At 39.5% G+C, this 15,009-nt stretch overlaps 1 protein-coding gene across 4 annotated transcripts in view; it reads left to right on the forward strand.

The window, feature by feature from the left end:
• The window catches only part of ECH1 (enoyl-CoA hydratase 1), a 1,020,088-nt gene extending 1,007,367 nt beyond the window's left edge, over positions 1–12,721 (forward strand). For all 4 annotated transcript variants that reach the window (XM_044057167.1, XM_044057090.1, XM_044057235.1 and 1 more), the window contains exon 10: positions 12,004–12,721. In XM_044057167.1, coding sequence (XP_043913102.1) covers positions 12,004–12,108 — 105 coding nt within the window. In that variant the 3' untranslated portion in view covers positions 12,109–12,721. The remainder of the gene's footprint in view (positions 1–12,003) is intronic.
• Positions 12,722–15,009: the final 2,288 nt, after the last annotated feature.

The following is a 15,009-nucleotide window of genomic DNA, read 5'->3' on the forward strand; positions in this document are numbered from 1 at the left end:
CAAGGAGGGGGGTGAGAATTTATCTGTTATAAAACTGGGGAATAGGAGTAGAAATATCTACAAGCTATGGAAAAAAAAACCTTCGGGAGATGAGTTGTATGAGTTATTAATGTAGGTAGGTGCTGCCACCTAGTGGCAGAAAAACACATTTAGCATATCACTTCTGTTTTGTTATGTTGCAGTGTGTTTTAAGTTAAGAGACTAGAGGGGGAGAGTGGCTGGTGGGCTCCGTTAGGCTGTTAGGACGTGCACTCGGGAAGTCAGACTAACACACATAGGTAGTAAAAATAGTTCTACAGGATATTTGTAGTAGGGCTAAGTACATTCACAATTTCTTGTGTAGGGAAGTCCACACTATAGTAGCATGTCTTTGAAGCCTGGCTAGCAGGCAAATTCAGTGGTGTCTTCTGGGTTTAGCAGGACGGTAGTCCTTTTGCTTTAAAGGCAGGGAGGGAACACCCAGATTGATTTACTGAAAAAGAGAGAGACAACCGAGTTAGGTAATGTAGAAGATACGGTTAAAAGGTAGAGGGGTAGGGGGAGAGATTAAGGGATATTTTGAGATGAAGGCTTGTGTACCAGTGTACTATAAGTAGAGGGAGAATAGGGATAGGTGTAGATAAAGGATATGTTTGGCGGGAGAGTAAGGTTAGTGAGGTAACAGAAGAAAGCAGCAGATGAAGGACATAGCAACAATGCAAATTAGGCAGTAGAGCCACACTAAAAACATATCACTGTAAAGCCCAAGCCGAGTACAAAAATCCCTAGGTCGTTGGAGAGGAAGGGGTTAAACATCTGTAGGCAAAAACAATCAAAATATTCAGACAAAAGAGCATTAAATGCGTAAGAAATGTCAAAAACAGTGCATATAGCAATGCAGTTGTCTTGTATATCAAAAACAGTACAACAGCAATGCAGTGTTCTTATAGACACACACGTAATTTAAATACAGCTATGCGAGGCTGAAGAGCGGTAATGCTATAGTATGGTTTGTCTGTACATATGGTGCTGTTAAACTTTTTTATACAGAAAGCTTGTTCAAATAGCATGTAAAAATCCTTTAGATACAGGCTGGCAACATGGACAGGTATAAAAACATTCAGTGTAACGCCTTTACGAGAAAGCAGAAAGTCTACAACACCCTTTGGTCGGCGTCCTTTAGCTAGTCGGCTTTACAGTACTTAGAGGTATATCAAAAACATTTATCAAACACGAACCTCCCAGACCTCAAAATGCTGCTGTTGGGTATCTATCACAGTTTGTTATGCAACGGCAAGGAGCTTGGTAATCTTTCACTAATTCAACATACAACAAACAGCTGTATTGTCATCAGCAGTGATCGATGTTCTTCACGTTTCACTGTTGCAGTCATTACATTTGGGTAATCTGCTGGCAGGTTGCCCTCAGTCGGCCTGAATTCCAAAGTCTTGGGTCCTGCGTCAGTTGCTGTCTCCTCTTCCATGACGTCAGGTCGTCAGGGGTATAAAACATGCAGCCGACGCCATTTTCTTTAGTCTTTCTTGCCATGTGGTGCCCAAAGCAGAAGCATTTTCGCAAGTGCCAGTCGGCTGACTACTGAAAAATTTGAGTTTGAGTTTCAGAACCGAAGTCTTCACTAAAGCTAAATACCCCGTTGGGGACACTTTTTTTTTTGCTTTTTACCGATGTCAGAAAAAGTTAATAATTGTATTACTTGTGGGAAGCAAATACCTCATAACGATTTCCATTTATACTGTATTCCTTGTCTAGGCCCTGATCACAATGTGCCTGGCTGTCGGTTTTGTGCTAGATTTAACCAACGCACTATTAAGCGTCAGTATATTTTTGCATCAAAGTATTTTGGAAACAGATTTAACTACCCAGAAATGTCATTGGATAGCAATCCAACTACCGGAGTACATAAACGCAAAGAAAAGGACAGAGAAAGGCAGTAGAGATCCAAAACCAACGATGAAGCTTCTCCTAAGCTAGTCGCCGGTTCGCCGGTATCAGTGAGGTGCTTTTGCAGCCCCTGCCTACCCACTACTTTCGAGTCGCAGGCCTCTACCGACACCCATGTGGAGTCCGGCATGCCGCAAGATACTCAAAGTATTGGACCGACGGATGTATCTCGGGTCCGGAGCCGCTGAGCAGGCACCAGCTTCTGAGGGTGTATTCAGACCTCAACATTTGTATATCAAACTGACGACAGCTGCAAAACCAAAAACAAAAGCAACTTCTAAAACTAAAAAAAGACGCATGAGCCACGTGCACAGGCCTCTATGCCTAAAAAACAGATGATCAAAATGGCTGAAGACCTTATTACTTTGATCAGGGGTACCCATCCCCCACCAGATAAGAGGCCTAGGCAAGACACTGGTTATGAATCTTCAGGTCAGGTTTCTATTTCTTCTGATTCCTCTTCTGATCAGGAATTGTCTTTACCTCCCTATGAGAATTCTGATGCTGAGGAGTCTATTCCATCTGCATCTCCTCCTGAGGATTATTCATTTGGAGAAACATTGCATACTTTGAGGGAGCATTTTCACTGGGAGAGTCAAGATTTCTCATAATCAAAAATGAGGCTCAGAGATTTCCTCCTCCTCCCTCAGCACAAGCCTTTAGCCATCCCCCCTGTTTTAGACATTGTGGATGATGTGTTTACGGAGTCAAGCTTGACCCCTGACTCTTTACCTCCGGCTCCCAATAAGCCTGACAGATATTACAGGGTACCTGACTCACATAAATTTTTATTTAGAAACCCTGCTGCTGATCCTGAAACAATTTCTCAGGGTCCAAAGGGAGTTAAGGCCTCAACAGCAAAAAATCCTACACCCTCTGACAGAGATTCAAGGGCATTAGAGAGATGTGGAAAAATGGTTTATACATCTGCAACCTTGGCAATCAGGGCCTTAAACTGTCAATTTCATATGATTAAGTACCAACAACATGTTATGGGATTGCTGAAACAGAAAATGATGTTGATTTCAGAAAGTGCAGAAAACAACGAATTACAGGAATTATTGCATACAGCTTGAACAATTTGGAAAGCATACTTTGCAATGTGGTTTTGATTCCTTAGAGGCCTCCTGCAGGGCCGCAGTTACTGGATCTGTGATTAGCAGGCATGCCTGGTTAAAGGAACAAAGTTTGCCTGATCATGTTAAAGCTAAATTGCTAGATGCACCTTTACAGCATGATTCTCTGTTTGGTATTAAGGCAGAATAGGTTCTAAAGAAAATGGAAGACAAAGCTAAGTCTAGGCAAACTGTTAAAGACTTCTTACAAGTGCAGCCACCAAGATTCAGTAGACACTGGCCTACAAAAAATTGGTCCTTTCCTGTGTCAGACAGAGCTCAAAGGGACAAATCCAGATGCCCTAAGGGTTCCAGATACCCAGCGCAAGATTCATACAGGTCAAAGCAATGGGGAGCTTCCACCTCCAAATCTGGAGGGGATAAAGCGCAAACCTACAGAAAGCAATCCCAATGACTTCCCTCTGCCTACACCAAGCATTTACCATTTGGTGGCACCTATAGGGGGAAAGTTAGCATTTTTTGCTCAAAATTGGCAGTTGATAACCCAGGACAAGTGGGTATTAAGCATCATATCTCAGGGATACAGATTCCATTTCCACACACTGCCAATGACAAATGGTTGGCCAGATCTGCCAAAAAGTCAATGGGCAGAGGCACAGAAAAACAGCTTGCATCCCTCATGGATATGGGGGCCTTTCAGACGGTACCAGAACAGGAAAAAGGACAAGGATTTTACTCAAGACTGTTCTTGGTACCCTGAAAGGACAAGGCCTGGCGGCCAATACTGGATTTGTCAATTTTGAACACCTTCCTGGACATTCCAAAATTCATAATGCTGACTTTGCACCAGCTTCTGCCCATGCTGGGCAAGATTGCTTGGCTGGTGACTTTAGACCTAAAAGAAGAAAAAGCGATGTCCTTCTAACCAAACTCCACAAAGACAAAACTGGAAGCGGAGACAAAGAAGGCTGAAACAAACCTTCCAAGTTTATTTAGAACTCAATATAAGTTACGCACAAGCACAAAGTAAAATAAAATAAAATGAACGCCTTCACAATCCAAGCGTTTTCATCCTGAATGGACTTCATCAGATGAATCAATTAGTCTCAATTAATCTTTTATGCAAGTTTAAAAACAAAAAAAAAAAACAATCATTTTCTTAGCATTATTACAAACCTACAAATCAACCTTCAAGCTAATTAATTATTCAGTATGCTCTCCATTTTAAATTCATTGAGATGTCATAAAAATGTATATATTTTTGTATGAATTAAATAAATACAAGTTATATAAAAATTGAATAAATACTTCACAATAAATAATCTACCAACCTTGTTAAATAATACTTAAAATATAAAACATTTAAAATTATGTATGTAAAAAACAACCAAGTTAAATCCTTATGTTGTATATATTGATATTTTATGTAGACAATGGTGACATCTGCTGACTAAAGCAGGTAATTACACACTTTAGTTTCATATTCTAGCAGATCTCATTTTTAGAAGGGGTAGGATGGAAATATATTCATTTAAACCAGGTGTTTTATTTGCTTCTAGGGCCACCTGCCACCATAATTCCCTATAGGCTATTATTTCCTCCCAGGGGGACCCCCCCCTAATATCCCATCTCACTTGATCCAAAACAAAAAATTGAAATTTAGACCCTACACATGTCTTTGAATGCCTAAAAATTGCATTTGTTTCTTTCTCCATCTTAACATCATACATGTGTTCATATATTCGTCTCTTCAGTGTTCTTTCCATCTTTCCTACATAAAATGACGGACATTCCACACGTGTAGCCAAATATACGAGCCCCCGGGATTCACAATTATAGTATCCCTTACTAGTTAACCATCTTTCCTTACTTTCCAAGAATGTTTTTTCTTTATTAGTAATGTACTCACATTGTTTACATTTGCCACATTTAAAAGTTCCAGTTTTTATTCTAGCTCCCTTTTCCCTTATTCCACAAGTGTTAATATTATTTTCTAAGAATCCCTTTATACTAGTGGTGTTCTTAAAAACAACTCTAGGTGCAAATTGAGGTAACCCATCCAAGTCCATGAGGACCCTAAATCTCTCCCATTCTCTTTGAAATACATTTTTATATTCTTATTTAATAAATTATATTCAAGAATCAATGATTGCTGGAAATTTTCATCTTTTCTTTCTTCATTAACATTCCCCTCATTACTCTTACCAAGAATTGGTCCAAACCTACCACTTCTTCCCCTTTCTACTTCCATTCTTAGGTTTTTAATAAACTCTTTTGGATATTCTCTCTCAAGGAACATTTTTTTCCAGCAAATTACATTCTATTACAAATTTATCATCATTACTTGTCATTCTTGACCCTCTTACGAACTGCCCTTTCACTAAATTTTTTTTACAGTATAAAGGATGGGCACTTTTAAAATGCAAGAAGGAATTCACATATATTGGTTTCCTATAAACACTTGTTTCAAAAGTTTTATTACCTAATGTTATTTCTACGTCCAAATACTGAATACTGGTTTTAGAATGATTGGATGTGAATTTTAAAAAATCTGTAGTTTCTCCTATATATTTGATAAAATCCTCTAATGTATCAAGGCCCCCAACCCAAAAAATTATGATGTCATCAAGAAATCTCTTATATAATGTCCAATACTTAACATATTCTGATTTCAAGATATACTTCTCCTCCCAGTTTGCTAGGACTAGGTTAGCAAAGGTAGGTGCACAGGCTGCTCCCTTTGCTACTCCTTGTAGCTGTCAAAAGAATTCACCATTAAAGGTGAGAAAATTATTCTTTAACACCAAATCCATTAAACCTGTGCACACTACCTTTTCATCAAGTGTCAACCTACTGTCCCCAAAAACAACTTCTTCAAACATCATAATATCAGCCTCATAAGGAATGGAACCAAATAAATCAATAATATCTATAGTTACGAAAATCAAATCTTCGTGAAATAAGTCAGAATTCAAACTTCTCAATAGGTCCCATGAGTCCTTCAAAATTGCTTCTTTTTGGACCCATATATGTTTGGTCTTTACATCCACATATTTAGCTAAAGATGTAGTTTTGGACCCACCCGCTGAGACAATAGGTCAAGAATGACAAGTAATGATGATACATTTGTAATAGAATGTAATTTGCTGGAAAAAATGTTCCTTGAGGGAGAATATCCAAAAGAGTTTATTAAAAACCTAAGAATGGAAGTAGAAAGGGGAAGAAGTGGTAGGTTTGGACCAATTCTTGGTAAGAGTAATGAGGGGAATGTTAATGAAGAAAGAAAAGATGAACATTTCCAGCAATCCATTGATTCTTGAATATAATTTATTAAATAAGAATATAAAAATGTATTTCAAAGAGAATGGGAGAGATTTAGGGCCCTCATGGACTTAGATGGGTTACCTCAATTTGCACCTAGAGTTGTTTTTAAGAACACCACTAGTATAAAGGGATTCTTAGAAAATAATATTAACACTTGTGGAATAAGGGAAAAGGGAGCTAGAATAAAAACTGGAACTTTTAAATGTGGCAAATGTAAACAATGTGAGTACATTATTAATAAAGAAAAAACATTCTTCAAAAGTAGGGAAAGATGGTTAACTAGTAAGGGATACTATAATTGTGAATCCCAGGGGCTCGTATATTTGGCTACATGTGTGGAATGTCCGTCATTTTATGTAGGAAAGACGGAAAGAACACTGAAGAGACGAATATATGAACACATGTATGATGTTAAGAAGGAGAAAGAAACAAATGCAATTTTTAGGCATTCAAAGATGTGTAGGGTCTAAATTTCAATTTTTTGTTTTGGATCAAGTGAGATGGGATATTAGGGGGGGGGGCCCTGGGAGGAAATAATAGCCTATAGGGAATTATGGTGGCAGGTGGCCCTAGAAGCAAATAAAACACCTGGTTTAAATGAATATATTTCCATCCTACCCCTTCTAAAAATGAGATCTGCTAGAATATGAAACTAAAGTGTGTAATTACCTGCTTTAGTCAGCAAATGTCACCATTGTCTACATAAAATATCAATATATACAATATAAGGATTTAACTTGGTTGTTTTTTATATACATCATTTTAAATGTTTTATATTTTAAGTATTATTTAACAAGGTTAGTAGATTATTTATTGTAAAGTATTTATTCAATTTTTATATAACTTGTATTTATTTAATTCATACAAAAATATATACATTTTTATGACATCTCAATGAATTTAAAATGGAGAGCATACTGAATAATTAATTAGCTTGAAGGTTGATTTGTAGGTTTGTAATAATGCTAAGAAAATGATTGTTTTTTTTTGTTTTTAAACTTGCATAAAAGATTAATTGAGACTAATTGATTAATCTGATGAAGTCCATTCAGGACGAAAACGCTTGGATTGTGAAGGCATTCATTTTATTTTATTTTATTTTGTGCTTGTGCGTAACTTATATTGAGTTCTAAATAAACTTGGAAGGTTTGTTTCAGCCTTCTTTGTCTCCGCTTCCAGTTTTGTCTTTGTGGAGTTTGGTTAGACCTAAAAGAGGTATACCTGCATGTCCCAATAAGACAAGTCGTGCAGAAGATACCTCGGATTCAAGGCTGGCTTAATGCATTAACAATTCTCTGCACTGTGGCTTATCTACTGCGCCCAGGGTCTTTACAAAGTGCCTGGCATCAGTAATTGCTTTTTGCAGACAAAGAAGTATTCGAATATATCCTTACTTGGATGACTGTCGCGCCCAGGGTCTTTACAAAGTGCCCGGCACCAGTAATTGCTTTTTGCAGACAAAGAAGTATTCAAATATATCTTTACTTGGGTGACTGTCTCATTCAAGCAGAGAACAAGGACACTCTTCTTTGACACGTGGCGTTTGTGAGAAGGCTTCTAACATGCCTAGGGTACATAAACGAAAATAAATCACAACTGGTACCCTCTCAAAAGATAACATTCCTGGGTGCAAGCTTGAATACAACTGCCCAGATGGCTTACCTCATGCCAGACAAAGGCAACTGACTACTTACTTCAAACTGATGGCAACAAAAACCCAGTCTTCTGCAAGACAAATTCTGCATGCTCTGGGCTTCACGGCATCCTGCAACCTATTAATTCCATATGCAAGACGGCATATGAGGAAACTTCAGTGGTACCTAAAAAGTTTATGGAGTCAACATTCACACAGTCTGGAAACAATGATTCCTCTCATTCCCTGCCTGCAACAGGAGTTTCTATGGTGGGCAAAGGCATGTCACCAAAACATGAGACTGCCCTTCACTCTACTTCCTGCCAGCCAAACCTTAACAACAGACTCATCAGATTATGCTTGGGGGGCCCACATGGCAGGAAGATGCATTCAGGGCTTATGGACACCAAAACAAATGCATCTGCATATCAACCAGAAAGAGATGCTAGCTGTTCAAAATGCCCTAACAGCCTTCAAGGACTTACTTCATCCAGGACAACTACTGATAAAGACGGACACCACCACAGTCATGTGGTATATAAACAAGCAAGGGGGAACACACTCATACCCCCCTTTGCAGATTAGCCATGGCACTGTGGAACACAGCTTTGACCTACCAAATACATCTTCAATCTCAATTCCTGCCAGGAAAACAAAACACTCTGGCAGATGATTTAAGCAGAAACCTTATGGATCCTCACGAGTGGAAACTAAATCCACAAGTCTTCAGCATGATAACAGAGAAATGGGGAAGCCCAGACATAGATCTATTTGCTTCTCCTCAAAATTGTCAATTGAAAAGATTCTGCACAAGGACTTATCACAGACAAGCATGGAAAGTGGACGCCCTATCCTTCAGTTGGAAAAACCTATTTGTTTACGCCTTTCCTCCTCTGCCTCTTCTACCCAAGGTCCTCCTAAAAGAGAGACAAGAGAAGCCAAAGATGATATTAGTTGCCCTGGACTGGCCCTGCCAATACTGGTACCCAATCCGAAGGAACTTCTCAATACCCAGCTTGGACCTTGCATCAAAGACCACAACTACTGTCCCAGCAAAACAATCAGATCCTGCACAATCAACTACAGACCCTGAACCTGGCAGCATGGCTAATCATGTAGTCATACAAACAACACCTCTCAGTAAAGCTATGATGGATGTCATTTTGGAAGCCAGAAGGCCTAGTACTAGAAGATCTTATGCTGACAAATGGAAGAGATTCTGTGCTTGGAATCAAGCACAAGGAACTGATACAGCGGAACCAAATATTCCTCAGATATTAAAATACTTAACTGAGATGCTTGTCAAAGGCATATCTTTCTCATCAATCAAAATCCATGCCTCTGCAGTTTCGGCTCATTACAATACAGAGCCACCAATCTGTTCTCATCCTTTACTAAAGCAGTATCTTAGAGGAGCCAAAAATGTAAGGACTCCTAGATGATCACCATTACCTGCAATGGGACCTCAATTATGTGTTGGAAAAGTTCATCCTGCCTCCATTTGAACCAGCTGCTACTGCTGATCTAAAGTTCTTATCATGGAAAACAGCTCTGCTGCTAGCAATTACTTCAGCAAGAAGAGTCTCAGAGCTACAGGCCCTCATGGCTGTAGAGCCTTTTATCATATTTTATCCAGACAGGGTGTCTCTGAGGACAAATCCTACTTTTATGCCTAAGGTGGTTTCCAGTGTGGCCCTTAACCAAACAATTAATCTGCCAATTTTCTATCCAAATCTGCAGAACAAGGGGGAGAGAATTCTGCATTCCTCAGACGTACACCGACAGCTAAGATTCTGCTTGAGCAGGACTAAAGCTCTAAGAAAAACCAAGCAATTGCTAGTTTCATATGCTGCAGGATCAGAAGGAAAGGCTATTTCAAAGCAGACAGTTTCAAAATGGATAAGCCACTGCATCCGTTTCTGCTACTTGCACCATGGTAAATCTGTGCCCAAGGGCATTAGGTCTCATTCCAACAGAGCTGCAGCTACTTCAGCAGCATTTCTCAGAGGAGTACCAACCAAAGACATTCTAGAGGCTGCTACTTTGGGTTCTGTTCACACCTTTACAAAGCATTAACATTTGCCTCTTTACTCTAAGTCCAGGGCAGGCTTTGCCACTGCAGTGCTGCAGGTCCTTATAGCCGCACCTAATGCTGTTTAGCTCCACCCTCCCAACCATAGTTTTGGGATTCTACCCAAATGTAATGACTGCAACAGTGAAACACGAAGAACATAGTACAGTTGTGTACACTTACCATAAATGTAGATGTTCGAGTGTATTTACTGTTGCAGTCCAGGTTACCCTCCCGCCATCCCCCTGTGTCTTTCTGAAATGTATCTTTCCTTCTCTATCTTCTACAACCTATGTGGTGTATTTGCTTGTAGATGAAGGTAAAGTTTATTTTGATGCATTTGTGTGTATGTGTACATATATATATATATATATATAAATTTATTTATATATATAAATTTGCTACCTTTTTGGGGGCACCTGACATCGGGGGCAAGGAAAAATAAAGAAAATGACGTCGACTGCATGTTTTATATCCCTGACAACCTGATGTCATGGAAGAGGAGACAGCAACTGAAGCAGGTCCCAAGACTTTGGAATTCAGGCCGACTGGGGGCAACCTGCCAGCAGATTACCCAAATGTAATGACTGCAACAGTGAATACACTCCGACATCTACATTTATGGTAAGTGTACATAACTGTACTTTTTGTAACTTACAAGCACATATTCTATCATATTACACAGTATATACCACATTTGGAGCTCTACGAGCTCAAATTTAACAAAGACACGTTGCTAGAAACCTACCGGGAGGCAAGTCAAGCAGCCCAACCGCAAGACCGGCCAAGGGAAATTTGGATGCTCAAAACAGGATTTTAAAAATGGCACCACAGTCTGTACCGACTATAAATAAACTCGGGGAAATATTGCTAAAAGGGGAGATGAAAGTTGTATTAATGTAGGTAGGTGCTGCCACCTAGTGGCAGAAGGAGACCACATTTAGCATATCACTTCTGTTTTGCTATGTTGCAGTGTGTTTTAAGTTAAGAGACTAGAGGGGGAGAGTGGCTGGTAGGCTGCTAGGATGCGCACTCTGGAGGTCAGACCAACACATATAGGTAATAAAAATAGTTCTACAGGATATTTGTAGTAGGGCTATGTACATTCACAATTTCCTGTGTAGGGAAGTCCACATTATAGTAGCATGTCTTTGAAGCCTGGCTAGCAGGCAAATTCAATGGTGTCTTCTGGGTTTAGCAGGAAGATAGTCCTTTTACTTTAAAGGCAGGGAGGGAGCACCCGGAACGATTTACGGGAGGCAAGTCAAGTAGCCCAACCGCAGGACCAGCCAAGGGAAATGTGGACGCTCAAAACAGGATTTTAAATTGATTTTGTTTCAAGAACCTTTCCCTTGAATATTTGCTGTTAAGAGCATGCATGTAATAGTATGTACATAGAAACCAGCAGATACATTTCATATTTATCAAACTTTGTAGAATTGTGCAGATTGTCCAGATTTTTCCTCATATTTTTAGGTTGTCCCTCATAAAATTGTGGTTTTCTGACAAATTAAGTGCTGAAGTCACTAATTGTGACAGGCATTTGAGTTTCAGATTTCATAACCTTTAGAAAAGGCACACTAATGCAGAATCTATTCTAGCAACTTTGAGTTTATAAAAGCAATATTTAAAATCTGTTCCTGGTTTTGGGCATTTGTCTCCCCATTATATTTCCTGTAAGAGTTGTCAGTTATGTTGTATTATATCTTGATGCAGTACAGATTGATCCTCTTGAACTTCATTGTTGAGAACTTTAAGATGTTGAGATGTAATCTTTTTTGTGATGTATTTCCTTTAGCAGTTTAGCAGAATCTGTTGTTTACAGAAATAAATGAGCAGTACAAGTAGTTTGGACTGATGATTGCACTGCAGAGTAAAATACCAGCTGTGATTGCTGGCAGACCGATGCACTCCATTTATTTCATAATGTTTTTCATTTTTGTAATTCCTGTTTTCAGGCTGCATGGAACATGAGTATGCTGCAGACAGAAGATGTCATGAAATCTGCCCAGGCTGCTTTAGAGAAGAAGAACATAAAAGATATACCATATGCAAAGCTGTAGTGAAGGTGCTTAACGTAATACAGAGAAGAGCAGTAACTGATGATACACACAATTTAAAGCAGGAGAAATGAATGAAACACAACTTACAGATGGAATTCCTGCATTTTTATTTCATCTTTCTACTGCTAAAAGAACAATCGTTAAAGCTCTTAATGAAACATTTTAATTTAAATTTTGTCATAACAATAGTTTTAGTTTCTGTAATCAGAAACAAATTATTTCTGTTGTAACACTGGACTTAAAATGAAAACTGTGTTGTTTGTAATATAATTTGAAGTATCCAGAGAAAATGATGTCTTTATTAACTTTGGAATGGCAAACAGGTCGCAGCTCTTAGACTGGTTTTGTTGCTGTCTACAGTTTAACAGGTATAATCAATTTTATTTAAGGAGCTAATCTGTGAATAGCTTTAGTCTCTTTAGTGAATCTCTGAAATGGATTTATGAGGGGAGGCAATGCAATAGTAATTGAAATATGTAGAATACCAGCTGTAGACCCTGACATGCTTAAGAATGCATGTTGAATGAATCCTGGGCATTACTGCTGTTTATCTTATTACACTTTAGCTTACTGGCTTCTTGCTTAAATAAACTACATTCTGTACAAACCCTTATTTGCCAGTCAAACTGCCATACTTTCTTAATTCTGCATGCTTTTGATTTAGGCAAGCAATGTAGAACTACTGTGTGTCTCAGTTTTTTTCCAGGTCTGCAATATTTTCATTTGTAAAAGGTTTTGAAAATATTCTGTCCAAGTGGCAACATGGTCAGCATATAAGATTAGGTACTTTTCTTTTAAGATGTTAGCCATAGTTCTAAGTAATGATGCCTGTATTACAACCATGACAGCTGCAGCATGGAGGCAATCCATGCTTTGCTGAGAAGTTAGGATTTCTCCTTCACAGCTCCAAGGTACAGGGTTTAGTCCTGACGTCTTAATTATTGTCTGTGAAGTTTGCCTGATGTTCTTCGTGTTTCACTGTTGCAGTCATCACATTTGGGGTTATCTGCCTGCAGGTAGCCCTCAGCCAGCCTGAATACCAGAGTCTTCGGATTTCTGCGTCGGATGCTGTCACTTCTTCCATGACGTCAGGTCATCAGGGTTGTTAAGCATGCAGCAGACACCATTACATCAGTGTCTTTTGCTTTGCGGTGCCCGAAGCAGAAGCAGTTCACAAGTGCCTGTCGGCAGACTCCTGAAATATTCGTTTTCGAGTTTCAAACCTGAAGTCTTCAAAAAAGATAAGTACCCCGTTGGGGATCGTTTTTTCTTGTTCTAACTGATGAAAAAATTAACAGTTGTCTTGCCTGTGGAAAACGAATACCTCATAGAGATTTTCATTCTTACTGTGTCACCTGTTTAGGCCCAGACCACTACGTCCCTCGCTGTTGGTTTTGTGCATTGTTCAATGCCCGGACTATTCGTCATATGGCTATTTTTGTAGCTAAATACTTTTGTTCTCAATCTCCGTACTCCGAAATGACTTTAAGCCATCCAACTACTGATCTTCCGAAAAACGTAAGGATAAAGACAGCGACAAATCGCATAGGTCCAAAATTGCCAACGACGCTTCCGTTAAGCTAGTCGCCAGTCCACCGATACTCAGGCGCTTTCGCAGCCCCTGATACCTGCTACTACAGATTTGCAGGCCTCTACTGAGACCCTTTTGGAGTCCGGTATGCAGCGAGATGCTTCTTCAACTGTGGAACCTGTGGATGTCTCTACCTTGGATGGGCCTGGAGCCGCTGTGCAGGCCTACAGATTTTCATATTAAACCGTCGACGACTTTTCAAGCTAAGAATACAGAATTCCTCAAGCCTAAAGCTCGCACTGTGCCTAGAAAACCAATGACCAAACTGCATTCTCAGACCCATATGCCTCAAAAACAAATGATTAGAATGGCTGGAAACCTTATTTTCTTAATTAGCAGAAGCCAGCCTTCCCCCATTAAGAGACCTAGAACTGATATTCTTTCTGATTCTTCTAATCACGAATGTGATCTCTCTCTTTCTCTTGACTACCAGGATTTATCTTGTTCTATTTTTGAGGATTCTGCTGCAGAGGATTCCATTCGCTCTGCTTCCCCTCCTGAAGATTTTTCTTTTGGTGAAACCTTGCATACCCTTAGGGAGCATTTTCCATGGGAAATCCGGGACTATTCTGAGTCCAAAAAGAGACTTGGGGAATTTTTACTCCTGCCTCAACACAGGCCTCTAGCTGTCCCTCCTGTTCTGGAGATTGTAGATGATGTTTTCTTGGAATCCAGCCTTACCCCAGACACTTGTTTCCACCTCCCAGGAAAACGGACAGGTACCACAGAGTACCTGACTCTCAAATTCCTCTTCAAGAATCCTACTGTGGATCCAGAGACCATTTCCCAAGGACCAAAACACGTTAAGGCTACTACTGCCAAAAATCCTTCCCCTTCTGATAGGGACTCTAGAGCTTTAGACAGATGGGGTAAGAAGGTATGCACTTCTGCTACTTTGGCCATTAGGGCTTTAAATTGCCAGTTTCATATGTTAAAGTATCAGCAGCATATTATGGGACTACTTAAACAAAAAATTATGTTGATTCCTGACTGTGCTGAACACACAGATTTGCACGAGTTAATGCATTCTGCTGAACAAGTTGGTAAACATACTTTGCAATGTGGTTTTGATGCTTTAGAAGCATCTTGCAGGACTACTGTCACTGGGTCTGTAGAAGGTATGCTTGGCTTAAGGAACAAAACTTTCCAGATCATGTTAAAGCTAAATTACTGGATGCACCCCTAAACCATGACTGCCTTTTTAGCAACAAAGCAGAAGTCCTCAAAAGGATAGAGGAAAAAGCTAAATCTATGCAAACTGTTAGATGTCTTACAATTACAGCCTCCTAGATTCAGTAGGCATTGGCCTT

This window comes from Protopterus annectens, chromosome 1.part0, assembly GCF_019279795.1.
Source record: "Protopterus annectens isolate FY-2018-M chromosome 1.part0, PAN1.0, whole genome shotgun sequence".
Taxonomy (NCBI): Eukaryota; Metazoa; Chordata; order Ceratodontiformes; family Protopteridae; genus Protopterus; species Protopterus annectens.